Source organism: Xiphias gladius, chromosome 15 (assembly GCF_016859285.1).
Source record: "Xiphias gladius isolate SHS-SW01 ecotype Sanya breed wild chromosome 15, ASM1685928v1, whole genome shotgun sequence".
Taxonomy (NCBI): Eukaryota; Metazoa; Chordata; class Actinopteri; order Istiophoriformes; family Xiphiidae; genus Xiphias; species Xiphias gladius.
Window position 1 is genome coordinate 2842854 of NC_053414.1, and position 27627 is coordinate 2870480.

The 27627-nt window shown below is 43.7% G+C and overlaps 2 protein-coding genes across 10 annotated transcripts in view; one reads left to right on the top strand and one right to left on the bottom strand.

Annotated features, from left to right (window-relative positions):
* Nucleotides 1-20008, top strand: part of kif16ba (kinesin family member 16Ba) — a 28517-nt gene extending 8509 nt beyond the window's left edge. Inside the window, exons 11-28 of one of the 7 annotated variants that reach the window (XM_040145648.1) lie at nucleotides 344-409; nucleotides 1032-1091; nucleotides 1649-1768; nucleotides 2201-2252; nucleotides 2826-2963; nucleotides 3058-3140; nucleotides 3563-3651; nucleotides 5200-5232; nucleotides 5567-5620; nucleotides 6495-7850; nucleotides 8703-8861; nucleotides 9639-9744; nucleotides 10414-10461; nucleotides 10805-10852; nucleotides 14781-14903; nucleotides 15549-15638; nucleotides 15745-15828; nucleotides 15978-20008. In XM_040145648.1, the coding sequence (XP_040001582.1) occupies nucleotides 344-409; nucleotides 1032-1091; nucleotides 1649-1768; nucleotides 2201-2252; nucleotides 2826-2963; nucleotides 3058-3140; nucleotides 3563-3651; nucleotides 5200-5232; nucleotides 5567-5620; nucleotides 6495-7850; nucleotides 8703-8861; nucleotides 9639-9744; nucleotides 10414-10461; nucleotides 10805-10852; nucleotides 14781-14903; nucleotides 15549-15638; nucleotides 15745-15828; nucleotides 15978-16139 (2871 nt within the window). In that variant the 3' untranslated portion in view covers nucleotides 16140-20008. Of the gene's footprint in view, nucleotides 1-343; nucleotides 410-1031; nucleotides 1092-1648; nucleotides 1769-2200; nucleotides 2253-2825; nucleotides 2964-3057; nucleotides 3141-3562; nucleotides 3652-5199; nucleotides 5233-5566; nucleotides 5621-6494; nucleotides 7851-8702; nucleotides 8862-9638; nucleotides 9745-10413; nucleotides 10462-10804; nucleotides 10853-11823; nucleotides 14290-14780; nucleotides 14904-15548; nucleotides 15639-15744; nucleotides 15829-15977 lie in introns of those variants that run through there. The other 6 variants (XM_040145649.1, XM_040145650.1, XM_040145643.1 and 3 more) reach the window with 6 other exon arrangements.
* Nucleotides 20009-20779: 771 nt separating this feature from the next.
* LOC120800874 (dynein regulatory complex subunit 4-like) lies at nucleotides 20780-27571 on the bottom strand. Of its 3 annotated transcripts, XM_040147308.1 has the most exons (11): nucleotides 27482-27571; nucleotides 27231-27320; nucleotides 26234-26431; nucleotides 25221-25427; nucleotides 25066-25120; nucleotides 24131-24336; nucleotides 23506-23673; nucleotides 22212-22298; nucleotides 21924-22130; nucleotides 21255-21320; nucleotides 20780-21162 (listed from the first exon to the last, which is right to left on the bottom strand). In XM_040147308.1, the coding sequence occupies exons 1-11, from the start codon at nucleotides 27482-27484 to the stop codon at nucleotides 21043-21045; spliced, it is 1407 nt and encodes a 468-aa protein (XP_040003242.1). In that variant the 5' UTR covers nucleotides 27485-27571; the 3' UTR covers nucleotides 20780-21042. The 3 variants fall into 3 exon arrangements, with proteins under 3 accessions (XP_040003242.1, XP_040003241.1, XP_040003244.1); XM_040147307.1 differs by lacking the exon at nucleotides 27482-27571 and having other exon boundaries at nucleotides 27231-27471; XM_040147310.1 differs by lacking the exon at nucleotides 27482-27571 and having other exon boundaries at nucleotides 21051-21162; nucleotides 21235-21320; nucleotides 27231-27471.
* Nucleotides 27572-27627: the final 56 nt, after the last annotated feature.

A 27627-nucleotide genomic window follows, 5' to 3' on the forward strand; every position in this document is an offset into this window, starting at 1 on the left:
TTGCAGTTTGGGAAAAGTGTCTATGTGCTGAAAGAAGTGGAAGAATTAGTTGAAGTGAAAGTTATAAATGGAGCTTGAAGAGGAAATCCCAGTTAAGTGGCAGGCCCTGACTGACGCCTGGCAGACGATGATGAAGCCAGGGGACGATGTTTTGATTTCGAATAAAACATCATGGAAGTGTCACTTGTTACCGTTGTTTCTGGGGCCATATTCCAACTAGAATAATAAACACTAAACACTGAAAATAAACACTGAAAGAGTGACGCTGTGTGAGAGAGGACGAGTTTGTCGGCACAAAGTGTTTCTGAACCATGTGTCGATCATGTCTGTGTCTATTTGTCAGATTGCTCTCCTGGATTCGCCCACTGCTCTGAGTATGGAGGAGAAACTGCACCAAAACGAAGCCAGAGTGAGTCTGCTGTCTCATGTTGTCCTCACACTGATGTTCAGTGTTTTAACCTGCTGCCTGTGAAGGTTGATGCCAAGTTTTGCATTAAAACAGTAAAACTGACATTAAGCTCAAACTTCTTCCCATAACGACAAAGCTTAACACAAATACTAATATACTTAAAATCATTAACCTGTGAGATCTTTATTATATTCATTTGGCTAAAATAGGCAGACGCTCTACTGAATGACACAACTTGTCAATCTCAGGCTAAAGCTGTCAATTTGATATTTTCTGTCGGCATTTTTTTTTAATAGACCATTCACCTGTGATGATTATCACGACTTTGGGAAAAGAGTCAAAATAGATGCTCACAGTTTGGGTTTTCCTTAAAGCAGTCTGCCATAGAAAGCACTGAAATGGCTAATTATGTCTTTGAAAATGTTGATTACATGAGGAATGCATGTGTCGATTCGTCTAAAAAATAAAATCATAATGAAGATTCGAGTCCACAACATTCAACTATCCGATGTTCACGTGATCTGAAAATGCGGCTTCGCGTGTGTTGATCTTTAATCTGCTGGAGAGTTTTACTCCTTTCACCCTTTGGTTTCTGTTCATTTGTACTAATTTGTGTTTGCAGGTCCTGGAGCTGACTAAAGAATGGACCAACAAATGGAACGAGACACAGAACATCCTCAAGGTAAGAAAGCTTGTGTCGTTCTGTCATCCATGCTTTTCCCTGTGTGGGCCTCCAAATGTCAGAATTTTAAAATCCAAGTGCGACTGAATATAAACACACTGCTTCGATTGTTGTTCTGTTCAAGCTTTCTACCTGTTAAAAGGGAGTTTTTTTCCTGGCCCCTGTCACCAAGTTCTCGCTCATGGGGGAATGTTGGGTCTCTGTGAATAGAACTATACAGAGTCCGGTCTGGACCTGCTCTACATGAAAAGTGCCCTGAGATAACCTCTGTTATCATTTGGCTGCTATAAATAAAACTGAATTGAAAAACCACAAACCTGTGGAGGTGCTGCAAGTAAAAGATGGTTTGTATTTCAGTTTCAGATCTTTTCGTGCAGTTGCACATCATTTTTTGTTATCATGTAGAATTCTAATATGCCCTTCATTTAGCTTTTAACATGGTTTTCCTTGTGAGTTTCCACACATTACTGATTTGTTCTTCAATCCAGCTTGAAATTGCACTGGTTTTGTTGAAATGAAACGATTCCCTGAACAGTGAATGAAAAAAGTGTTTGCAGGAGGAGACTCTGGCTCTGAGGAAAGAGGGGATCGGTGTGGTGTTGGACTCTGAGCTGCCTCACCTCATCGGCATCGACGACGACCTCCTCAGCACCGGCATCATCCTGTACCATCTGAAGGTCAGAATTCACCTAGACACACCTGGTGGACCGAGTCATGATTATGTTCCAAAGGATCACAGAAATCCAGTAGTTTACTAATGGATTTTAAAGTGTATTTAGGTTCACTGATATATCATTTAAATTGTAAACAATATTCTCTCTACTTAACATGTCATGCTGATGAAAAAAGACTGATATTTGAATGAAACTGAAATTGAAAGAATATTAACAGCCTCCCTAAAACATCAGAAACGTCCTCTTAAACATTTTTTCTTTACACCAACGAGGGGAAGAAAGTACTGTACATCTAGTAATCACACATTTCATATCAGAGATGGTGTCCTAACTGAATTTATCTGAGCAGAATGAAGTGTCCTGTCATGTGGTGTGTGTTTGTGTCTTTCTGTCTGCAAATGACTTCTAAGTTTCTGTGTTTTCCTCCGTCCTCAGGAGGGACGGACATATGTGGGCAGAGAGGATGCGTCCACAGAGCAGGACATCAGTGAGTGAATCCATCCGAGTTCGTTATATAAGCCTGTTCTTACAATAAAACTGAGGTTCATCTAAATCTAAATGCACAAAGTCATGTGGTAGTTTATACGCAAGAGGCTAAAATGCTCCGTCTCACAACATTTGAAATCCTTCACAAAATTTCCGTCTTTTTCTTTGGCCTGCTGTCTAACTTAGTTTCCACCAAATTTCACTGAAACATGTCAAGAAGGTTCTGAGATATCCTATTAACAACCAGGCAAATTGGAGGTCCTGTTACGTCTGACTGATGGTGGCTGCATCCTGAAACCAATTCTGCTTAAACCCACAGAACTTTATTTTCAATTCTATTGGAGGCCCCAAAGTATCCAAAGATGTCAAGTGTATCAGGCTGATATTTGGGGAAATCGGTCTAAAAGTCACCTGAAATATATTTGCATTTGATGCAATGGTGCAGTCATAAAAAACATTTGCCAGTTTCAGGTTTGAATATTTCATGCAATGTAAACATCAGATCTGTAACAAGCTGAGATGAGAATGTACATGTCACATGTTATATGAAACATGTTTTTTTTTTCTTTAACAGTCCTGCACGGTCTGGACCTGGAGAGTGAACACTGTATGTTTGAGAACCAGAACGGCACAGTGACTCTGGTGCCGCTCGGTGGAGCTCAGTGTTCAGTTAACGGAGTCCAGGTGACGGAGCCGTCGCAGCTCAACCAAGGTGAGAAGGGATGGTCAGAAACCAACCGTATGTCTTAATGTTGCTTTCTTTAAGCTGTACAGAATGTTTAAATGATTGTTCTGTCGTTGGCCAGGCGCCGTTATTCTGCTCGGCAGGACCAACATGTTTCGGTTCAACCATCCCAAGGAGGCAGCCAAGCTGAGGGAGAAACGAAAGGTGTGAATTTGTGTTGGAGGTCATCCTGTACAATGTTTTTGAAAACTCAGTGTGGTGTTGTTAAAATTACCTCTGTAAGGTCCTGATGAGCACATGGGATCTTTTGGATCTTTGTCCTTGTATCTTGTGTCTCAGGGATCATCATTTTTTTCATGTCATTCAAACCTGCACGTTTTATGAGGTTGTTGTGAGGCTTAAATGGCTCAAGTAACAAGAAACCCTCGAACTCCACATCGCTAAACTGCACAGTAACCAGATGATGTGATCAAATCATATCGGAGACAAAAGTAGAATTTCCTCCTGCTGTTCTAAAAAAAATCCTGATCGTCTGTCTTTTACTGTCAAACAATGAGATCCATACCCACCGCTGACCTTCGCTGTCAATGAACTGTGACCTCTGACCTTTAACTTTCCCCCCTCAGAGTGGCCTGCTGTCTACATTCAGTCTGTCTATGACGGATCTGTCCAGGTCCTGTGAAAACCTCTCCACCGTGATGCTCTACAACCCCGGGTGAGTGAGTGAACCATCAGCTGCATGTGATGATCAGCTCAGACCCTGCAGTGCATCTCCCCTCTGCATCAAAACCACCTCAGGACTTTACGACTGCCGATTCTCTATTTTTCAGCGCTGATGTTCAACTTCTGAGCTCAGGCAGCAGATCAAGTTAGTTTATCTGCATCGATGCAGCGCTGACGAAGAAAAAAAAAAGAAAAACAAACGAAAAGTTTCCCGCTTTTAGGCAACCAAAGCGAATGCAGTTCGGGTTTCAAAGATGACACGAAGAAGCAGACTACATATGGATTCTGCTTTGCAAACCTGGGTGAATTTTCAGTGTAGTAATGAGCTGTTTCCTCACATAACAGGGCTGCTCCCTGTCGTCTTCATTAAACAGTTTGAGACTTTCTGCCCCTTAGCATTTAAAGTGGCCATCTCAAGGATTTTCATTTAAATAAATGTGTGATAAGTCACTGTCTATCGCCAAATGAGGTAACACAGTGGGGACTGAGCCTGTGGCCACTGATGAAATTATTGCAAGATGTATATATTTGCAGTTTTATGAAGTGGGTTTTATGAGCGCTGTTACTGCTAATGCAAACTGCAGCAGCTTCACGTTAAAAGCATTTAACTGGCGAAACAGTGAAAAGACTTGACGTCTACTATGAAGTAGTCACAGGAAATGAAACACGTTTGTCAGCGAGCTCAGCACTTACTGCTACAGTTCATCCAAAAACCAAATGCTTTATTTATTTCCTCCTAAAGCTAGCAGCTGTTTTATGAAATTACTCAGGCTTTTTAAAAAATGAAACCATGTATTTGTGAGGTTTTTTTAGAGATTCACGTCTTCAGGAGGAACCAATGGACTTAGAGCTGCGAACCACAGACAGAGGAGGGAAGTCAGAAAGTGTTGAGACAGACTAACATGTTGTTGGCTTGGATCTGCACAAGGGACTTGTCGACATTAAAAAAAACAAAACATATAGAGTAACAGCAGATTTTTACTTTAAGTTTGGTGATGTTGGCAGTTACTGTATTTTCCTGCTGGAATTCATGGTCCCCAGAGGATGAATCCCAATGATTTCGGTGACCCTTGACCTTTCCTCTACTGCCACCATCAGGTCAACTCTTTCATCACATTTAAACAGAATCAATTTTTCTGATTTCCATAAAATCTACTTAGCACATTCAAATTTGCTGTCAATATTGTCTCCAGAGGACAAACCCCAGTGATTATTGTGTCACCGCTGACCTCCATTGCCACCATTGGGCCAAAGTTTTTCACTCATCGGAGGAAATTTTTCATGAAATTGAGCTTCTTGTTCTTAGTGAAATCTAGTTAACTGTAGCCAAATCCAAGTTAACTGTTTCAAGTATTATTTTTACAGCTCTATAATTGTAAAGAGAGATTTCATTGGTTGTTTTTCTTGTACGTCTGCTATTTATGCAGAAGAGGAACAGCACTGCATTTAGATTATTAAGCACATAGTTTCCTGTTACCTGTACACACTGTGTGGTGAAAGCCCTCTGGAATTAACTCTATCCACCCTGTCCTGTTGACAGTCTCTTCACTGAGAAGGGCCCCGTCTTCCTCAGGTAGACTCAGCCGTCCACTTCCTGTCTAAATGTCCTGTTTTCTGACACAAAGACGTGTGTTGACCACCCCAGTCTCTCAACCTGAACCCCTCATTGTCTGTTTTCATTGTTTTGCACGTCACTCTGCTGCATTTGTCTCTGTTTGACATCTGAGAATAGAAAACTTGTCATTGCTTTTTTTTTTCCACATTGCCTGTCATTTCATTCATTTCGAAGCTTGTCATTTTATATGTTGAGTACTACTCTCGCCCACTTTACTAGTTGTGGTGTCTAATGTGTGAGCTCTTTTTCTGATGAGAATAAAAGAAGCTAATGGAGGTTTTTGTTTTCCCAGGTTGGAGTTTGAGAGACAGCAGCGAGAAGAGCTGGAGAAACTGGAGCTGAAAAGGTCCAAGACTCAATATTTTCTCCGAATGTACCGGCAGATCTGAACGTCCTGAACTTGCGTTGTTTGCATTTTCTGAGCTACTTATTCGTTTCCTTAACGTTACACAGTTAAACTTATATCCCCTTCGTATAGAAACCTGTATTTAGCACAACATTCTTTCTTATTTTTCACCACTTAGGAGACTCTCCTGGATAATGTAACAACCCCTCTGGTTTATGCGATGACCACCGGTTTCAGTTTTTCAACTCTGTTTCTGAGAAATTTCCATCACGTTGGCACGTGGGTTTAACTACTACAATGCCCATGAGCGCAAAGCTCGAACCAAAGTGGTAATGAATTCAAAACATGTCGGCGTTGCAGTTGAGAACACAAGATGGAGCCATAGCTGCGGAATTCATTCACAATTGAATCCAGAAAATCCAAGTGAACTTGTTTAAGCTGCACATTGTAAAATAATGTAGTCTTTAGTTTCCACCTGCCAGCAGCTGTGCAAGCAAGTGAATTTTAAGCTCGGCGATTGGATGTTTCTCGCACCTTGAGTTTAAACTGAACCGTCTACCTAAGTGTCTAAAAGCAGAGCTTTCTGGGAGCGGTGTACAGACCTGACAGGCTGTACTCGGGGCAAAAACGCCCCCAAACTTTAGACGTTAAAGCGCATTTAATATCCATTTGACAAAAACATTTATTCAAGGTTAACTTACTTCCACTGCCTTTAGCCAAATCTTGTTCACTCAGTTGTCATGGAGGAGAGGGTTGGTTGTACCATGTGACCAAAATTCCAGTTGTTGTTGTATCACCAGTTAATCTTAATTTGTCACCATAGTGTTCCGTGTTAAAATCAATCATTTTGTGTTTGCGTGTGTTGTTGCTGCAGGAGGTTGATCAAGGAGATGGAGGCGAAGCAGCAAAGTGAGAAGGCTGAGCTGGAGCGCCTCCAGCAGGAGGTGGAGAGTCAGCGGAAAGAGTCTGAGGAGGTGCAGCAGCGAATTCTCCGTCAGGAGGAGAGCCTCCGCCACCGCAGCCAGGACATCGAGAGCCGCCTGCGCGACTTCCTGGCTGAGAAGGAGCGTTTTGAGGAAGAGAGACGTTTAGAGATCCAGGGGGAGGACCTCCAGCGACGGCAAGGGCAGGACCAGCAGCGGGAGGGTGAGGCGGGGGAGGAGCAGGATGAGGAGCAGCGCTTGCAGCAGGAGGCTGCAGAGCAGACCGAGATCTACCGTGAGCTGGGGAGGCTGAAGAGGGAACGCGAGGAGCAGAAGGTTCGCCTGGAGGCTGAACGGCGGCGGCTGGAGGAGCAGGAGCGGGAGCAGCTGAGTCTGGTGGGGAGGCTGGAGGAGCAGCTGAGGGAGAAGCACGAGGCAGCCACCGCACTGCTGACCAGGGAGGATGCCCGGCGCCTGGAGGAGGAGCGCCGAGCGCTGGCCGAGATCAGAGGAGCGCTCCTCCGTGCCAAAGAGGCCGGAGAGCGGCCAGATGTGGAGGATGCCAGCGAGGAGGCGAGATCTGCCCAGGCTCGCTACACGGACTTCAAGGCGGCTCAGGTGGAGGAGTTGGGCCAGTTGGAGGACGGGCTTCGGCAGCAGAGGGAGCGCCTGGAGATGGAGGTCGCTGCTGAGCGCAATACAGTTCTGCTCCTCGCCCATGGCCTCAAAGAAAGGCAGCAGCAGCTGAAAGAGGCGCAGGAGCAGGGTGCACAGGACGCCAGCGCTGTCTGCCAGGAGGAGCAGCTGGTCAAACAGGCAGAGCACAGACTGCAGTTTAAGGAGCGCCAGCTGGTCAGCCTGGCTGACGGCCTCCTCCCCGCGTTGGCAGAGGAGAAGCAGAGAGCTGTGGAGATGTTGGAGCGCAGCAGCGGAGGCAGCAACGGGAACTGCGACAGTCCGCCGGGACTGGACAACACGCTGTACGAGGTGGAGAAGGAGCTGGAGGACAAGGAGGAGAAACTGAACCTCCACTGGCACAGTGCTCAGCAGCTCCAGCAGCTCCAGGAGACCTACGAGTTCACAGCCAACGTGGCCCGGCAGGAGGAGAAGGTGAGGAGGAAGGAGAAAGAGATCCTGGAGTCCAAGGAGAAGCAGCAGAGGGAGGCAATGGAGCAGGCGGTTGCCCGGCTGGAGAGGAGGCACTCGGCCCTGAGGCGCAGCGTATCCTTGGAGCCCGACACTGAGCAGCAGAGACACAAGAGCTCGGTCCAGAGGAACCTGAGGGGGGCTGACCTGGACCAGCAGAGGTCAGAGCTTCATAATAAAACTTACGAGACATACAGATAGAAAATGTACGATATATTTCGTGCCAGATAGTTGATTTAAACGTAGTCATAAATGTGCATGATTAAATAGGTCATTGTTCATTTTTAAAATGTCAAAGACAGGGACCACCTGACAAGTTATGAGAGGCCATAAGGATGTCTGAGGGAGAAAGGGAAAGGTGTTTAGTTTAAGATTCAATACTTTACTGCCATTTCAATATACTTCATAGGAATTTTCTTAAATAACAGACACATAAAAAAACAGGAAACGTCAGGACATAAACACACTGAAAACAAAAAAGGGATTTAAAAAAACTTAAAAATGACCCCTGTCCAACAATAAAACCTTTGTGCATTAAAAGCAGGTAAAATGAATGAATAATGCAGTAAATACATATGGAACTCAGGAGCAAGTCTTTCTTTCTTTATGAGAAGCTGAAACCAGCACATTGTTTGGTTTGGTGTTTGTAATTGGTCAAATGAAAAAGATTATTACTCAGACTCACCTAATTACCAGCTGAGTGACACTTGAGCCAAAACAGACCTTGTTCTGAGGCATCAGACGTCAGCACATCCTTTAAAACACACCTTCCATCAGCAGAGCATCTCCTCACTTTTGTTTGCATTGTGAGATGAATACAACATGCAGATACACTTTACCACCGAAAATGAGTTTATTACAAATCCAAGTACCACAGTGACAGGATACAGCTCAGCAGCGTTTGTTCTGACCGAGCACTGGGCGTGAAACTGCCAAAGAGAAAAGGGCAAAAGAAATAAAAACAGAGCTCACTGACTCTCGTCTTTTTTTTCTTTCTGTCTTTTCCCCTCCAGGGTTGAGCGGGAGATCCAGAGGCTGAGGCAGAGGATCAGTGAAGGGGAGGAAAACAGCAGGACTCACTCCATCAGTAACGATGAGAAAACGAGTCACAACAGCTCTCCAGTCAGCCACATCCAGAGTCTGAACACACTGCTGCCGCTGTCGGACGACAGGTACAGCACAGACAACGCTGCTGTCTTTAAAATCTGCTTTTCACTCAGTCTACTTTGCTTAAACGTAGAGCCTCCTTCCAGAGTTTCTGCAGTAACACTTTGTTTTACAGGTCCAGTTTTTTCCAGCTAATTTCCTAAAGTTTAGTTGGTATTTAACTTTGAATTACTAAGATATTTCAAAGAAAGGCCTACACAGTTTGTTACTAAATACAAGGGATATGGAGAAAGTGTTTGTTGTTATGAAGCACTCGCTTGTTGTAACTGAGTTTTTAAGAAAAAAAACTAGGAAATTATGTAGTAGGAAAGTGAAAAATAGCTCATAAACTGACGTCCATAACCACTGGCGTTTCCTAGAAAGTCTAACAAAGTTTCTTAATCCCTGATTAGATAGAAAACTTTTTATTCTACAGGCCCGGTCTGTGGAAATTGGGTAGAAATATGTTTGTAAGTGTAACTGCTGAGTCTGTGAAATTTTATAACGTGTGTGTGAGTGTGTTTTATTTGTTGAGCATCGTCAGTTTGAAATACAAAACTAAGACATTTCCACCGCTAAATACCAGCTAATTTTTAGGAAATTATGAGGAAAGCTTCCAGGAAATTAGCTGTAAAATACTGGACCCATAAAATAAAGCGTTACTGTTTCTCCTAATTTACATACTCTCCCCTCACTTAAATCAGTATGACGTACTGTCACTGATTAGGTGGGAATAGAGGGTCGATCTTTCCATCAACTGTTTAGTTTCTTAAAATGTGGGTTCTTGTTCGTCCTTGTCACAGGATAAATGCGTACATTGAAGAGGAAGTCCAGCGAAGGTTACGGAAGATGAACCTTCTGAATGGCAGCAGCAACATGGATCTGTCTCTGTCCTGTGAATCTCTCAGGGTAAGAACTGTCCAGACACTTCATTACCAGCTGTGTGTACAGATCTTCACTCGCTCAGTGCATCCAGACTCCTGACAGGAAATTAATCGGCAGCTGTTTTGATCATCGATTTACAGTTCAAGTGATTTTTTTTTTTTTTCCTGGTTCCAGCTTCTCAAATGTGAGACTGTGCCAATATTGTCTGTTTTTATGTCTCTATAAATTGAATAAGTTTGGGTGCTGGACTGTTGGTCAGACAAAAAAAAAAATCGGAATAAGTCGGCTTGGACTTGAGGAAATCATTTTTCAGTGCTTTCTAACATCCCATCGACCAAAGGGTTCATTTATTAATCGGCGGATCAATCAAATGGACAAAAAGTGTTAGTTGCAGCCCTAGTCCAAAATTCCATCAGGTGGGAGGTTTTTGCTCTGACACGATAATTGTGATGGGTGTATATATTTGGGCTTTTGACTCTACCTAGGCCTGTGGGATATTGTAACAGGCATTTTTCACAATTTTATGACATTTTCTAGAAGGTAACTCAAGAAAATCACCATTGATGAACAAATGTCACATTTTGCTTTCAAAAGAAACGAGTGAATAGAGAAATGCACCAGGTCCAGTGACAGATGGTGAGAAAAAGGCGTCTTATCTGTGTAGAACTGATGTTTAGCTCTTTAACCCTGCAGGAGGAGGAGGAAGTTAGCGACTGTAGCTCTGTTAGATTAACAGATGAGGTAAGACCAGGATCCGCCCACTCTTTGTGTCACAATGAGACTTTCCCTCCTTTGTAATCTGCATGATTTTCCCCAGTATGATTATGGATCGACTCTGTCAAGCTTATTAATCAGTTTGGTTTGTTGTTCTTTTCACTGGGTTCTTTGCCACCTGGTTTTTATTTCTCCTGGTTTTCTTTAATTGGTCCCTTTTTCCTGTCATCATGTAATAGAATTTATTACTTTTGATTATTAATAAAAAACCAATGCTACTTGTCCTTTTGCAGATTAAGAATATTCAGTTTATATTTAACATTTAATGATACTGAGATCCTCAGTTGATGTTTAATCTTACTCTTTTCAGGATGATGAAAAGCTGCAAAACATTAATCCGAGGAGGCTTAAATATGAGGTAAGACCAGTATCTTATTTTGGTTTTGCGATTATTACAATTCAATAATCCGTGATAACAAATATGTAATCCTGCTACACTGTTATAATTGCACTGGTTCTGTATCGTTGCGTTGTATCAATGTGCTTGTTACTATTCAAATAAGTCTGGACATGATTCCTCTTAATTTTAGAAATGAAATTAAAGAAAATGATGAACGAGTTTCCAATTTACATCTTCAGAGTTGCCAAATGCAGACAGACGCATTTTGTTTTATAATTCCAATCACTAATATCAGTCACTCCAGTTTGGTTTGACTTGCATTTTGACAGTAAAAGACAAAGGTTGAGATGGAAATTTTTTGCGACTTGTGTCTCGGTCTTGAAAATTTGTTAACTCTGAATGTTACAGCTGGGCTCTGTTCCTTATTTTTGGGTTCATTCTCTGCTTTAGGATGGTAACAAACCATTGCATGGAGAATAGACTAACCGATAACAAAAAATCTTGAAATGTTCAAAAAAGTAATATTTCAGCTCACAGTCCTTCTTTTCAAACACTGTGGAATCAAACATAATGTAGGTAAAATAGTATTTGCAGATGCCTTTTTTTCAGTGAAGTAAGGTGCGAGATGGGTGGATTTTGAGTCCGAAGCTTCAAGAAACAAAATTTAGTAATACTGTATAGACACCATCTATCTCTTCACCAAGAAGGGTGTAATAATAATCATTTGCAAGTGCTACTTTACCCACGTTAAATTGGAATTTAAAGTTTTCAAAAAGAAGTTGAGAGTGTTTTTTGTACACTTGCCATCCTAATTTGCATGTCAAACCTCTTCACACTGTTAATTCTGAATCATTTACAACCCACCTCTGCACCTGGTGATGGACGAACTGTAATTCTTATTGGGGTGAATTATGGACTTCAGTATAATTCAAAGAGCCTTCACGTCCTTCTTGACAATTTAGTCATGGACTCCCCCCTTGTGCACACAGAGAGCCTGCGGGTTGTGGTCTAGCTTCCTGCCTGCAATGGAGCTTGAGGCAAACTCTCCTCATAAGGTTGAGGAAAACACATCAGAAGAACCCGAAAACGTCCTCTTAAACCTTCACGGAAAAGAAAAACTTGAATCCACAACTGCACTCCTGATTGAAAAAGAAGTGCCTCACAAAGATGGTGGCACAAACACAGGGTGGCAAGGAGGAGCGAATATTCCTTTAGGAGAGGTGGGCCAAGCTGTTTGTGAACCTGATCGTTGTTCCACCCGACAAGACAAGTTATTTTGCATCAACTTGGCAAACACTGACAGATTTGATGAAAACAAGAATATTAGTGATAAAAGCAGAAACGATTCCCCTGATGACGTTAAAAACGTTGAAGATGGAACGAAGGAGTTGCTTGTGAATGGACGCTCTTATTCTTACTCAAAAGAAAAAGTCAAGCACCCAACATGTGACGCAGGGATAGTAGAAGATGTAGAACTTTCCAGCTATAAATCAACAAAGTCACAGAACTTTGTCAATGTTTACATCACTTCCAAGCAGAAATCAAAGGAATCTGTTAATGGCCACATAAAACAAGAGATAGATGCAGAAGGTGAGAAAGTGGTGTCAAACAGGAGCTACGTTTTGGGGTATTTTGCTGGTAAACTGTCCGAAGCATACAAAGACGCTGGTAGAAGGCTACAGGGCACACGGGACATCATTCGAAATGTTGGTGTAGGTGACATGAAGATTGTACTCTCTCAGTACATGACCATGATGTCCAAAGAGCTGCCACTGATTCATCGAAAGCAGCTAAAACCACAGCCAGAAACATGCGTGCATGCAGAGAACAAAGTCCGTTTGGTTGATCTATCAAGGGATTGCGCCCTTAGTCTTCCTCAGAATACCGGCAGGACTGATATCCAAGGCGTCTCAGGATGGCCCGTGGGATCTGTGTCCTCTTTCAAAGACACAAGCCCTGAAGTGTTTCATCAGAGACTAGTTGAGCTGCCACCAGCCTTGTCTCAGCTACAGACATTTTCATCTCTGGAGATGCTAGAAAAGTTGGAATCTCTGTCTTCTCAAATACAAGTTGGCAAGCTTCTGAGTATCTTCTGGCTCAAGACAGCCAACAGTAAGCAATCCACTCCAAAACCCGGGTGCTTGCTTTTGTCAGAAAAGGACATAACAGTAGTCTCAGCTAGCACAGATTCTGAGGGCACCATGTCTATTTTTCACCATTCTAATCTCCTGGAAATCAAGGAGGTCCAGATAAGTTTGGCGGGGCAGCATGTCCGCCTAATCGGCTGCACCGAAGACACTGTTTTGGCCGTCTACACCCACAGCAAAGAGCTTACCCAGGAGTTCTGTAAGGCTTTATTGAAGGCTCTCGCGCCTGAAAAGTTCTCTGAAGGGACTGAAACTCACCCATTACTCTCTGATGACCTCATGGTCCTCTCTCTGGACTGGACGTCAAGAGTACCTGACCTCATCCTGGACAGCGGCCTTCACATCACCTCCAGATTCAAGCGGGTCCTCGCAGACCTGCTCTACATTGTCCACGGGAACATGGACGGTCCTGGCAAACCTTCCCTGGCTGATGTTTGTCCTCTGCTCTACACCAGTGTCAAGGTCAAGAACTCCACCCGAGTCCATCAGGACACCATCTTCCAGTTCCTCTTGACGGACACTCACGTAGCTCTTCTCCGGGAGGACGGTGTCTTTCACCCGGTGCCGCGGGGCTCCAGTCTGGTCCCCGTCCAGCCCCAGTTTCAGGGACTCGAACTCCGCAAGCGATCAGACATCAGATGCCTGCTCGTGAGGCAGAATGACAACTGCTTGGTGGTAGATATCACGTTTACAACTCAGAAACCACAAACTCAAGAAAAGAGGGTGGAGTCGGGGCTCGGCTCGGCTGAAGTGCCCTCCACCTCTGGTTACAGTCATCAGTGCGATTCCTGGAAATTATCCTTTGGTTGTACCTCAGAAGCTATGATCTTGATTAATCATCTGTGTACCTGAGTTACACACCGAATGGCAGACTTTACCTGAATTCATGGGTACTTACGCAAATCCAGAAGTGTTTCATTTTCATTCCTCTTTAACGAACATTCACACAGATGCCGCATTTATTTTCTGATAGGTTAAGTGAGTTACTGCCATCTGGCGGGGGAAAAAAAAAAAGAGTTGAGAGATGTCGTCTGAAAAGGTGATTCATCATAGTGCCGACGTAAAATGGACACATCTGAAAGTGCTTTTTAAATATTTTAAAGTATTTTTAAAACTTTTCAGTCTGTTATGTAATTCTGTGATTTGGCCAGTTGGCTATAAAGTACGGAAGAGTGTCTTTTGAGATAAGGAAGCACAGACCGTGCTGATAAGTATTAACTGTAATCTCTCTAGTTTATATGTCGTATAATGAATGGATGAAAATGCTAAATGAAAATTAAAAAAAAAAAAAGTTTCTTTGTATCTATGAAAGTTAAATGTCTTTTGGCTTTGTCTGTTTACTATTTTTAGGTTGTTTTTTTTTTTTTTTTGTCAATTCATGTTTTTGTTGTTTGATTTTTGATCTTATGAGTATTTCATCGAAGGCAGAAGAATAATGTCACTCAAATGCACAGTTTACAAATTTTCAGCTGCATTTTTAAGAAAAATTATTGTGATTTGACTTGAAGACAATTGGGTGAATGATTACAAATAAAATATGATCAATACGGAATAATGTTTAATTAATGTGCCTTATAATTTCATATGGTGTAAATTGTGAATACAGAACAATAAAGATTGAACCTTGTGTGATTCTTTTTGTGTAAATTATTCTCAATTTCTGCTAAAATCAAGTTCAGAAATTAATTCACAACAACTGTAGTTTTTTCTGACTCAACTCTTTACTCTTCACATCTCTTTTTCTTCTCTTTTCCTTGTTTTTTTGTTTTGTTCCTTTCTCCCGATGACTTCCTCTGCAGCACTTGGTTTCTCGTCCTCTCGGGACGAGCGCCGACGGCCTCCAGGAGCCAGTTAAAATTAGCATTCCTCGTTACGTTCTCCGCGGGCAGGGGAAGGACGAGCACTTTGAGTTTGAGGTGAAGGTGAGTTCATCCAGCTGTGTTCACGGTAACACTATCGGACTCACTGTCCCTTGTGAGTCCGATCTTGTTACAGGACTGTGATGATAAATCGGTGGAGTACTCTTTCAACAGTACAGTTCAATTAATTTAATTAAATCTGAAGTCGCAGACGAGAAAACGCTCAAACAAACTTGTTGATGTGACTGTTTAACTGTTTTGTAGTTATCTACAAAACTTTAAAATACACTACTTTTCTACTGTTTGTCTCAGCTTAGAGTGAGTGGAATCAAATGTTAGTCATTTCCTGGTGAATGGGAACTTTTCAGGTCCAGACTCAAATCTACCTAAATATAAAAGGACAGCTTTTTGCCACATTTAATATTGGACAAAAGAGACAAATGAGCCAATCAGAAAGTCTTGAGGTATTTCTGCAAATAAAAGTAAGCTCATCTGTCAGCCGTGCTAATGAGGTCAGCTAAAACTGGATCCTGAGTTTTAACGCTGTCACGAGTCACGATAAGGGGAACAGTCTGAATCTGGCCTCTTAGAGCCTCAGCGCGAATGTGTGTTTGCCTGTATCTCGCCTTTATTTATCCAGTGGTGCTATTTTGTGTCACAACCTTTTCCAATCCCTTTCCTTCATCAATCTTCTCTCTCTTCCACCAGATCACTGTGATGGACGAGACGTGGACTGTGTTCAGACGTTACAGTCGCTTTCGGGAAATGCACAAGAGCCTCAAGTTAAAATATCCTGAGGTGAGGCAATTTGACCCCTTTCTCAAACAATTCAGAGTGTGTATTGTTACACTCTGCCTGGATGGATGTGTTGCTGAAGTGTGCGATGTCTTGGTCTCTGTTTCAGCTCGCAGCTCTCGAGTTCCCGCCGAAGAAACTGTTTGGAAACAGAGACGAACGGATGGTAGCTGAACGTCGGAATCACTTGGAGGCAGGACATTTCAATATGGGTTTTTTCACACACACAAGAATGAAAAATCCTTGGAAAAAGCACAGTCAATTTGATAAAAGTGTTCTGAGACATAGAAATGTTGGAGGCCTGGAAGTGGAAGGTCACTTTGTGCTGTTGTTCTTTTACAGCGGTATCTGAGGAACTTGTTCCGGGTGATGCTGTCATCCTCCAGCTCTCCTCTCAGAGCCGACGCTGACGGCGGTTTCCATCTGTCCAAACACGCCATCTGTGAGTTCTCGCCGTTCTTTAAGAAGGGCGTCTTCGAGTACGGCAGCCACGGCACCGGCTGACTCGACTGTGCAGCGCCACAGATCTAAGATCCTCTCCAAACCAAAACAAAAAACTGCTCGGTGCCTTTTCCCCGGGCCTCAGCTTGGGAGACTCGCCTCAGAAGGTCAAAAGAGGGAAAACTTGCAGGTCAGTTTCCTCTCCAACCTCCCGCCATCCTGTGAGATGCAGATCTCAAACCTGTCAGGTGCTGTTCAGCTCTTCGTCCATGTGGAAACATTATCGTGAATGTTTTAGAAGGAAATTCCACACTCTGTCGGAGAGAGTTTCATTTCCACATCATATATCCAGAGGAAAATGTAACTCTATGAAGACAAATTTATATGATCTCCAGGATCTTTACATTTGTTCAGTTCTCTCCGTTGATGGAAACAAACACTTTCTTAGACACAAAGGCATTCAGCACGTTCAGGCAATAAACTGTTATATTTAATATATTTACATGCAGCTATAATATTTAAGGCAACTTCCTCATGTAGTGACAGTAGTGACTGTACAACCCTAAAGGTAGAACAAAAAGTAACACTGCCAGGGTTGGGGGTTCAGTTCCCAGTTCCGCTCAGTGGATGAGGTTTCAATCAAACAGATCAGTTGGTCCTGAACAATCACTGAGTTCGATCTACTGCTGAAACAATTAGTTCATTAATTAGACAGTCATCAGCAAAGAATTAAAAATTTTGATAAACAGTTAGTTGTTTGAGTCATTAAACAACCAGCAATGCCATACATTTCACTTGTTTCAGCTTTTTATAAGTGAAGATTTATTGTTTTTCTTCAACCAGTATCATTTAAACTGAATATCTGTAGGTTTTGGACTGTTGGTCTGGAAAAATAATACATTTAAAGACTTTACCTTGGGCTCTGGCAAATCACGTTGGGCATTTTTCACTCATTTCTGATATTTTATAGACAGGTTTCCTGTTTACGAACAGTTGAGGATGTGTGCGAAGCGGGGGGGCAGAAAACTGGACGCCAAAACATCATGATATTAAACATGGACATTTTCAGTTTAAAAATAAAACAACTTGATGGAAACCAGAAAAATTACTGTTAAGAGTTAAATGTGTATGTGCTACTCATCCGTTGCTGCCACTTTCTTACCACGTGCCACCGACTGTGGCTGGCTAACGGGACACGTAGATTTCAGCTAATAGCAGTAACTATGCTAAACAGGCTACACGAAGCTACACGAGTAATGAGAACTAAACTCAGTGTCCCAGACCATCAGCAGACAGCACCCCCCATCATCTGGGACCAGCTGTCACCCAGTCACCCAGTGAAACTCTCAACAGGTCCAACCGATCATCAAAAAACTGATCAGAGTCTGACGAACTTCAGCTTCTGTTGGCTGCAGCCTGCAGCAGGTTTCCTTCCTCGTCACTTTTGCGATTCGTGCAGTTTGTTTCATGTTGATCTCCTCATAAGCTCTCAGTCATTCTGGCTTGTTTTCTACCCCCCCATTCTGGCCCGGAAACCTGTCTATGGACCAAACAATAAATCAATTTATCATAAAATCAAAAATTTATCAAAAATCATTAATTGTAGCTGTAGTATCATGATGGACCCAGAATTTTCTTCTCTTGTCAGCAGAGCCAGGCATGAACTCTGGCAGGAAAACTTCAGAGCTGTTTGTGTTTAGGTTCGGTCGCATTAGTCTTTTCGTTCAGTGAAGCTGAAAAACGGATGTGACGTCAAACTGTAAACAGTCTCTGAGAACGACGATACACTTTGTAACAGGAGCCTCACGCTCGAGTCGGTCCCTCATGTGGTCTGAATGCGAGACGGAGTGAGGATTAGTGCGGTGGAATCATATGATAGCTTTACATTCAAAGATAGTCAAAAAACACAGAATCGGTCATGTTGTCAGGCGTTTGTAGTCGGAGAAGAGGTCGTCCGTCTGCAGCTGGGTTTCCATCCAAATGTCGGAGGACATTTTAACTTAATGTAAATAATAGGACTCGGTTAGTCGAGATAAGCATGAAGAGTTTTTTGCGAAATTTCAAGTTTTTTTTTTTTTTTTCTTCGTTTCCACTCAATCTTTTTAATGCGGAAAATGAAAATGTGTGGAAGGAAACTCCCCTACTGTTGGGGACATAACTAAAACCCACAACGTGAAACCAGTCGGGTGACACTGTGACCAGCTGCAGGTGAGGCAGTATTCAGGGGCTGAGAACAAACCAAATGCCAGGTCAGCGTTTCCCACCGTGGCTCGTCGTGGTCTCATCCGGTGAATTTCAACGGTTGACCACCAGCGCTCTGTGGTGGAATTAAAGCTGCTTAGACAAATTTTCTATCGTTCTTAACACACTGCTAAAGACTGAACTACACAGTGTCCAGAGAAATAGAAACATGGAAACATCGAACACATTGAAGTCCTACTTTTGTGAAGGAGCAGCTGTAACATAATCCACTGCAATACAACAAACCTACAGGCTCAAAAGTTACCACGCAATTGAATTAACACCTCTTCACAATGGTTCCATTTAAAGAAGTTTTGTACAGTTTCCATTTTCTGGTTAACCAGTGTATTTTAAAATCATCTAATCATTCTGATTCATTTGCAGTAGAACAACAGTACTTGGAAAGTCTGTTACTTAAAGCTGCACTAAGAAACTGTTTTAATATAAAACTACAGCTGAATTATCAGTCAAAATTAAAAGTTGGGGCTTCAACACAGAAGAGTTTTTAACACTGATGGAAACTGGAACTGGAAAAACACAATGAAAGAGCAAACAAGTTATAACACTGTCTATAAACCAGCACTGAGCAGATGCTACAAAGACACCAAGGCGTTGACCCACACTAAATTGCAGAATTTTTCAACGAACCTTTGAACTGTTAAAACGTTCAGACATTTACACGTCGCTGCCCCGCTGAGTTTCTATATAGCAGCGATGCAGCTCTTTACCGTCGTCACTGACGTGATCCGTCACCTCATACCAGCTGCCGAGCGCCAACAGCAACAACGAGCTGTTACGAGAAACTTGTGTAATATTTGACAGGTTTCCTAGTAGTGATGGACATAATATCAGGGCCAAGCCTTTAAGGGTCCAGGTAGGAGCTGATGGAGCTCAGCCTGCCGTACTGTCATCCTCAAATTTGGTGCCACCTGGAAGGACATTTGGGGATTCGGTAGGATGCGTTTATATGGCTAAATCTACAAAGTTTGTGAAACTTCTCTGAGTAAAACAAGTTGGTTTTTTTCCCCGCTCGCGCTCTTCTCTGCTCTAATTATTTATTTACGACAGCATGATGGTTCCAGTTTAATTAGCTGGACAGTTGGAAGGAGCTTGTTAACACTTTTCATGGTATCATGAATCGTGGAGCCGTTGCTCGATCCTGAAGAGCCAGAGGAAAAAGCTAACAAAAAATGCAGCCTCAGAAGCTGTTGTTTTATTTTGTCTGTGTTTTTCTCATTGAGAGTCACTGTATCAAACAAATAGGTTTTTGAGATTAAAGTGGCTGTTACGGTTTCTTTTTTCCAATCAGTCCACAGGGAGAAAGGATTCATTCACGGGGAATATTTTTCCCCGCCGCCAGCCCAACACCTCGCTAATAAACGATGTATTTCAGAGCTGATGTTCTTTTTGTTTTCCAAAGAATCCGTGCCAGTGAGTAAAACCAGCTCGCTCCTCTTTCATGGAGCGGCAGACAGTAGATCCTAAAGTCTGTGTGAGCAACAGGTCTGGACCTGAAACTAGTCGAGTTTCATTTGAAAGTGCTTGAATATGAACGGCCAACCGCTGGCTGCTTTTCTCCTAAGCCATACTGTGTGTATATACAATGTCGATGTTAATGTACATAGTTTTCTATATGATATGCTGGTATGCAATTTAAACTGGTGACATTGAATGTCAGTAAAGGGAATGAACCAGAGCATTTAGACTGTGTGGACTGTTTTCTTTCCGTGTGATGAACGCTTAGTTAAATGAGAGGATGATAGCACTCCAACATCTGTATGCTGCCAGCAGCTGGTTAGCTTTATGCTAAATAAAGACTGGAAACGGGGAAACAGCTGCCTGGCTCTGTCCGAAGGAAGCAAAACCGTCTACCGGCTCCTCTAAACCCACTGATTAACATGTTCTATTTCTGCTGATTAATCCTTGCAAAAATCCAAGTGTAGAAATGACAGTCACGGGCCGGACATCACGGGACGTCACGTACCGGACTGTTTGTTGGCCAGCACAGTAACTCTCTGGGGTCTAGAAACCTCGTGGTGTAGGCGCGACTTCAGGAAGTCACTGCTCCTGGGCCGAGGAGCAAACTAACTACCCCTTTAAACTGGTCAACCAAATGTACTTTGTTTTTTTGTCTGGGTTCAGACTCAACTGAGGCAGAATTACAAGAAAAAGGAGATGAGGTGCTCGTGGTGTAGAAACTCCCAGTATCTTGTCTGACAATGTGACACCACTGACGTTTAACTTGGTTGTCCTCAAGCATCAAAAGTAAAAGTTTGGCCGTACAAACACTTTAAACTTTAGTCAAAATAATCGTTTTCTTTTGCTTGAAGGAACAAATTTATCTTAAAGGAACCAAAATTCAGCAAAGACGTAAAACGGACGCGAAACACTGATTAAAATGAAAACGCCCTGAAGTTACAGATGTCATGCAGATGTCTCAAGTCAAAAGCACTGTGACAAAAACGTGTTTATTGTTGTGATTTAAGTTTATCTGGTAAAACTGTCATCACCAGCAACGATGTAAAAACCAGGATAAGTGATAAATTAATATCTTTGTTTTACAAAACATCTGGAACATCTGTGGCAAACAGCAGTAATCTACATTATCTCATGCAACTTGTCTTTAGGAAATTATGAAATGAGGGCGAGGTAGAGAAGTCAAGTATTTCAGGTTGAATAGTGTCCAGGTGAAGCAGGTGAGTGTAAACCTGACACCCGGAGGAGTTCAGTGTTTGGGGGTCGGTCTGTTCAGGATCTGCTCTGCGGACCTGAAGGGAAAGTCCCACCGAGGGACGCCCAGAGCCTTCAGCCTCTCCGTACAGGTCTGCAGCAGGTCGTCGTACTCCTGCAGATCAAGCGTTTAATTCGTCACCACATGAAGTGACTGTTAAATAAAACTGTACAGCAGTGACCTCACCCGGTTTAATCCCAACCCACCTGACATTCGCGAGCCAGGTCGTCCTGTAAGGCCGTGACGGTGACTTGTTTAGACTCCAAGATTTCCTACAGGCGGGAAAAACTGTCAGGTTTTGTTCTTGCATCTCAAAAACATTTCAAAGAATCGCAATCACGAGGAACAATGACCACATGACTAAAGTCTAAAGTCCTGCTGGGGCCTCCTACCAAGCAACAATCCCACCAGTCTGGTCTGCAGCGGCGGCGCCGTCTTCAAGTCCAACAGAAATCCCTTGGCCCCCGTTTGCAGTCTACACCTACGTGAACCGCGTGAATTTATGGACGTTCGCATTTTTGTCGCCACTTCTCAGCTGAATGTCACAATCATTCCTAGTAATACAATGAACAGCTGACATGACCTGGACCCAGGTGGATCAACCAGTCAAACCAGGTCCATCCAGCCATTTTCTGCCTCTTACCAAGTCGGGTCATCACTGCATCCATCAAGCAAGAGAAGATATTCAAGACTTTTGGAAATGGAAGACTTTTTAATGCTTTCTAAGGCCTTTTGTGAGGGAACTGAAATCGATGCCTTCTAAGACTTTTAAAGACCTGCACATACCCCGGAAAGACCAGGGGATCACTAGAATCACTAATATAGAGGACACAGAAGCCTTCCAGTCCTTCAAACTAGCGGATATAAAATCGCACCTCAAGTTTGTTGGCGGCGCCGCCTGCGGTTCGGTCGGCGGTGTAGGCGGAGAGCGCGGCGCAGAGCTGAGCCTCCTTCTTCTCCACGGTTTCCGTCAGAGCCGCCAGCTTCCTCTCCAGCAACAGCTCCTTCAGTCCGCTCCTCTGCTGCACGTCCAGGATGGCCTCCGTCTGCTTCTTCAGCAGCTCGTCACGCTCCTGCTGGACCTGACGGCACCAGAACATTCACATGGACGCCTGCCAGGTGGAAAGTCACCAGGTGGACGTCACCAGACCGACCGATTTTACCTTTTCAAACGCCTGCAGCAGCAGCTCGTGCTCCACCGTCAGATCTCTCAGCTCCTTCTCAACGACCTTCACACGAGCTCTGGTCGTCTGTCAGACACATTATCGACAGTTTGGAAGAAAATTCTTTTTGTTTATGGGTATTAGGTTCATAGTTTTACTACATTTCAATAATTCAATTCATTTCTGTTGAACAAATGATCCATTTCATTGTAAAATTGAGTCTGAGACAACTACAGTAAGTGTGGCAGGTAAAAGCAGACACAGGTATTAGTCCTGCTCGATGTAATGGATGACTGTAAAGAAGAGTTTTGATTTTAAAAAACAAAACAAAAACCTTTTAGCCTTTTTTCTCTTCAAGGAGCAAAAACCAGCTCCAGCCTGCTGTCAATGCTGAGGATAAATTTACTGAATAGGCGCGTTTCAGTAAAACGAGCTTTGTCGGGCACCTGACCAAAGTCAAACTGTCGAGCCGGTTATCGAACCCGAACCTCAGACTCCGCTTCGGCGCCTCGTTGGACGTTGGCCCAACGTCTCCAGATGTGTAGCTGCACATTTGTACTTTACCTATATTTGCACAACCCCCACTTACACTAGGTCTCCTGCACATTCGTGTACAGGTGGTTAGTTTGTCATGACTCACCTGCTTGGTAATAGTTATTATTGCCTTTTTATTGCCTTGGTTCTTGAATAAGCTCCTGGACGCTGAAATTCCCTTTAGGATTAATAAAGTATTTATCAATGCATTTTGTTATTACCTGAAATGTGTCTGTAGCACAGAGTATCGAAAACTAGTATCAAGTAACGAAGGCTCGTGTCGACTGTCCATCTATCTTTACTTATGCTTTATCAGATCATTTCAGATTTAAAGTCTAATTTTGCCAATTTTACACAGAGTTGTTCAGCTGCTTGTGTTAAAACAGCATTTAACATTTGAGAGCTTGGACTTCTGTTGAATAAAAAAGTATTTTTACACATGATGGATTGTTTTGGTTTACTGAAAAGGTTTAACACTGCTTGCCCTGCCACTCCTGCCCTGCCGGTCCTGGTCTACCCCAAACCTGAGTGCAAGGTTGGCACAACCCATAAAGCCACAATGGCCATATTTATGGGGACTACACCAGGTTGAAATAAACAGGAACGATCCCTTATGCTGTTTATAAAAAGAGCTTCGTTTTCCTTTACGCACAAGTAGAAATGAAAACAGAAATCTCAGAAAATAAACATCAATATACACTGAAATACCGACAGTAGTGAAATCTAGATAAGATAACGATGCTCTGTGCGGTGGACGCACCGCCGTCTTGGCCTTGGCCTGGTTGTAGTCTTCCAGCTGTTTCCGGAGCTCGGGCAGCTTTTGTTCGGCGTCCCGCAGAGACTCGCGCAGACGTTTGTTCTCCTGCTGAGCCGCCGAGAGCTCTTTGTCTGCGCGCGCCTGCTGCTTCTGCACCTCTGCGAGTTCCTCCTGCCAAGAGAGAAACGCAAACCGCGGCGCGTAAAGCGAGTGCCAACTGCAGAAACCACCTGCGCTTCGTTCGGGTCTTAGGAACAGCTTGACCGGCTGTGGAATTGGCGCGGAAAGTCAGGATATTTTAGCTGCTTCCATTTTCAGCATTCAAGTACCTTTTGTGCATTTTAAAGGCTCCCAGCTGCACCGGAACCGAGGAGGCGGTAATTATGTGTTTAGCAGCCAGAGTTAAACACTCTCCCACTTTTTCAGTAATCAGTTAATTTTCTATCAAACCAAACTTTGTCATTTTCAACTGAGAAGGAAAGAAAGAATCGTTCAAAGACACAACAGGGATAAAAACACAAAAGTTAAACTACATCACAAAACGCCGCCGTACTTATGTTTGTACTTTGACCTGTTGGTCTTCCAAACGTTTCGGTTCCCTTTGTGGATTTTCTGTGACGTCTCTCACCTTCAGCACCTTCTGATCCGCCAGCAGTTTGGTCTGAACAGCAGAGTAGTACTCCTCAGCGCCTCGGAGAGCTCGGTCGTGGTCCTGCATCAGGGTCACGACGCGGCTTTTCATTCCGTCCTCGAGCTCGCTGACCTCTGCCCTCCGCTTTTTGCCCTCTGCCTCGATCATCGACTGCATTTTCTTGTGATACCTCACCTCAATTTCTATTGAATTAGCAACAAAAGGAAAGTTGGAGTTAAGTAGGAACAGAGTTAATAAAAGTGGTTTTTGGATTCACCTCAGAAATGGACGTCAGGGCTCGTATTTATCAAACTGCTAAAAGTAGAAATGCGGACTTGAGTGAAACATAAAAGCAAAAACCTTAAGAATAGAAACTCTTTGGAGCCGAGCATGCATCTGTTTTCTGTCTGGTGATGAAGATGATAATACATTAGCTGAAGCAGTGTCATTCAGAAAGGACTAGTTTCAGTCTGAACATCTGATAGACTGTTACACCACTTTAGTCCTTTATCAGCTGCAAACAAACGAGCTGAATAAATCCGACCCTGACGTGATTCAGTCTCCGATCATCTTTAGTCTGCTCTCGTCAGCGTGGAGCTCAATTCTCCTCGTGATCTGGTTTCTCTGAGGAGCCTCGTCCACCGGCAGCAGAACGTCTCTCAGCAGAGTTTGGTTTCCATTTCAGACGGTTTCCTGTTAATTCCGCCCTGTTTATTTATTCATACATTAGAAATGTATTTGATTCTTATTTAATGCTGGAGATTTAAAGTTTTAACACAAATGAACTTTTAGAAAATGATGATTATGTTTTCGGATGTTTTTTTAAAGAATGCACAATATGACAGATGTAGGGTTGATCTCTGATCAGACATGTGATCACTTCAAAGTAACTTTTACGCTTGTCTGATCAACAGGGGCCCAGTTTCATTCACCTCTGATTCTCCTGTCGTAGTCGTTTGTCAGCTCCATCAGCTCCACCTGGTGTTTCTGTTGAGAATCGAGAGACAACAGGTCTGTGGTGCTCACAGGTAGAAACAGGACGGGGGACAAGCAAGGAGCCGGAGAGTAAAACGTAAACCAGACTCACCAGTTTGAGCTCCTTGATGCAGTTTTCGTTCTGGAGCCTCTGCTCTCTGAAGTCCGCCTGCAGACCGTGCACGTCTTTCCGAAGCCCGAGCTCTGACTGGGTGTGCCGGTTCTGGATCAGCGAGGTGGAGGCGACGCCGTCCATCTTCAGCTCAGAGACCGTGTTGTGGTGTTCAGACAGGACGTGCTTCAGCTTCTGCTTGTACACCTGCACGCCACCCATCAGATGTGGGGTTTAGATGCGAAGATCATTCGCCAGTCACAGCTGAGTTGGTGTAAATAGGACTTTGGTGACATTCAGTGTAGTGTGCTCAGTCTAGTCGGCTGAATCATGTGTTTAAAGATTGGGATTTTTTTGTATTGATTTGAGGAAAAAATAAGCTCATTTTTTGTAGCATAAATGTTTGTTTTTTCCTGGTTCTTCTCTTGTTCACCAGCATGTTCTAGTGACCTGTTGTGGGGGTCCCGACCCGTAGGTTTGGAACCACTGAATCAAACCGCACGCAGGACATGAGGTTTCAGAGGTTCAGTTTGGAAGTAGGTCCCTCTAGACATGTTTCGTAACATAAACAATCACTCTGGATATAATTTTGCATCTAATAAGTTTAGTTTTTCAAGAACAAAATTCAGTTACCTTGTTCAAAGTTCCTTAAAGGACATCTGCTCCTTGTCCCTCACTGAAAGATCCAGAATCTATAAATACGCAAAGATTTTTCTGGACACTGGACTACCAATGGACTACCAATGGACACACGATGTCTCCTACTTCACTGATACTGGTACTGGAGGTTTCCAGTATCCACATCACACTTGTGTTTTGAACCACGATTGGTCCAAAGTAGCTGTGATGTCATACATCACCTCCCACATCCAGGTGTTAAACTGAGACTGAAGGTGAGCTCAGAGAAACAGCAGATGAATCCGTGTCCGAGTGGGGGCCGCGGTCAGGGGGCTGTCAACAAGGGTCCTCACAAGTACAAAAAGACAGTGTGTGTGTATGTGCGTGCAGCTCACTGTGATCTCCACTCGGTGGCGCTCCTCGGCCTCCTCTCTCTCCCTGCGTCTGTTCCTCAGCTCGGCCTTCGTCTCCTCCAGGTTCCTCTTGGAGATCTCCCAGAAGGTCTGGATCTTGTCCCTCTCCAGCTGGAAGTAGCTCCTCTCCTCCCGCTCTCTGTCCAGCTCCTCTCGGAGGCGAACGATGTGCTCCTCCAGCTGATGAGGAAAGAATAGACAACAGTTTCCCTGCAAAGGGCGGAAGATGGCGGCACCAGGCAACAAATTCATGGAGAGGGCCCCCGGGCCCAGCGGGGGCCCAGCGGGGGCAGACAGATTCTGGTTTGATTTTGAGCTGGAAAGTCCACTCAAAACCTTTTTTTGGCTTGAGATACGTTTCAGTGCGACCAGATCTTGTTCTACTGATGTTTCTAAAAGCTGAACTGGCTTTTTTTTCAGCTCCAACGCTCTCACTCCTCTTCTGTTGCTTTACTCTAAACTCTTCCCTTCACCTCTCATTTGATTAATGGGACGTAGAGATTTCTCTTTGTTTCACTGAACCGTCCACCTCCTCATTTCCAGGAACCCGCTCTGTAAACAGAACTGACTGTCCTCGCTGGGTAAGTGTGTAGTGTACCTGTGACACCTGCAACGCTCGTCCTCACACCTTCAAAGGTCTGTTCGAGGGTTTAGACCTGGTTTTGGGGTTCAGGTTAGACATTTTAATGTGACGGTTAAATGCTCCTTCTAGACAAGTTTAATATCATATAAAAATAGTTTGGATAATAATTTGGGTCTGACTAGTTAAAAATTCCTAAAATTGTATCTACTGGACACATAACGTCCTCTACTTCACTGAAAAGTTGATTCTCAGTGTCTTTACTCCTTCAGCCCATTTTGATCGTTTTATGATACGAGTTTATTTTCTACTTGTGGCTTGCAGACATAAAAAACCCGACGGACAACACTTATTTCCAGGCTAAAGTTAGCGGTGTTAGCATCGCCCGGCAGCTCGGACCTGGTCCTTGGACATCTCCTCCGTTGAAAGACCGTCCACCACTGCAGGAGACTTCCCCTTCGCTGCCTTCTTGCCTTTAGTCTTCGGTGGCTGGAAAGAAAACGACATTTACACCACATTCAAACCGTCTAACGCAGCTGACAGCGTCCACCCGAAGCCGGTGTCTGGCTGATGCTAAGCTAACACATGCTAACGGTGCTCCACGACATCGGGGTGACAGAAGCCACCGATGAAAACGAGACCTTACTCACCATTGTGACACAGTCTGCAGGCCCGCAAACGTCCGCGGGGACGCGAAACGGCGCTCGGATCCAAAGCAGCTAGCTAGCCGAGGCAGCGGCAACATGTAAACCGAAGCCGCTGCCATGGCAACGGCGTCACGTGACCGTCGGAACGG

Excerpts from the sequence above, each read along its gene's own strand:
- LOC120800874 (XM_040147307.1), bottom strand. The coding sequence starts at position 27,338 with ATGTCGTTTTCTTTCCAGCCACCGAAGACTAAAGGCAAGAAGGCAGCG. Across the intron at positions 26,432-27,230 it reads AGGAGATGTCCAAGGACCAG|CTGGAGGAGCACATCGTTCG; the intron begins GTCCGAGCTGCC and ends TTTCCTCATCAG. Across the intron at positions 21,321-21,923 it reads GCGCCGCCAACAAACTTGAG|GAAATCTTGGAGTCTAAACA; the intron begins GTGCGATTTTAT and ends TCCCGCCTGTAG.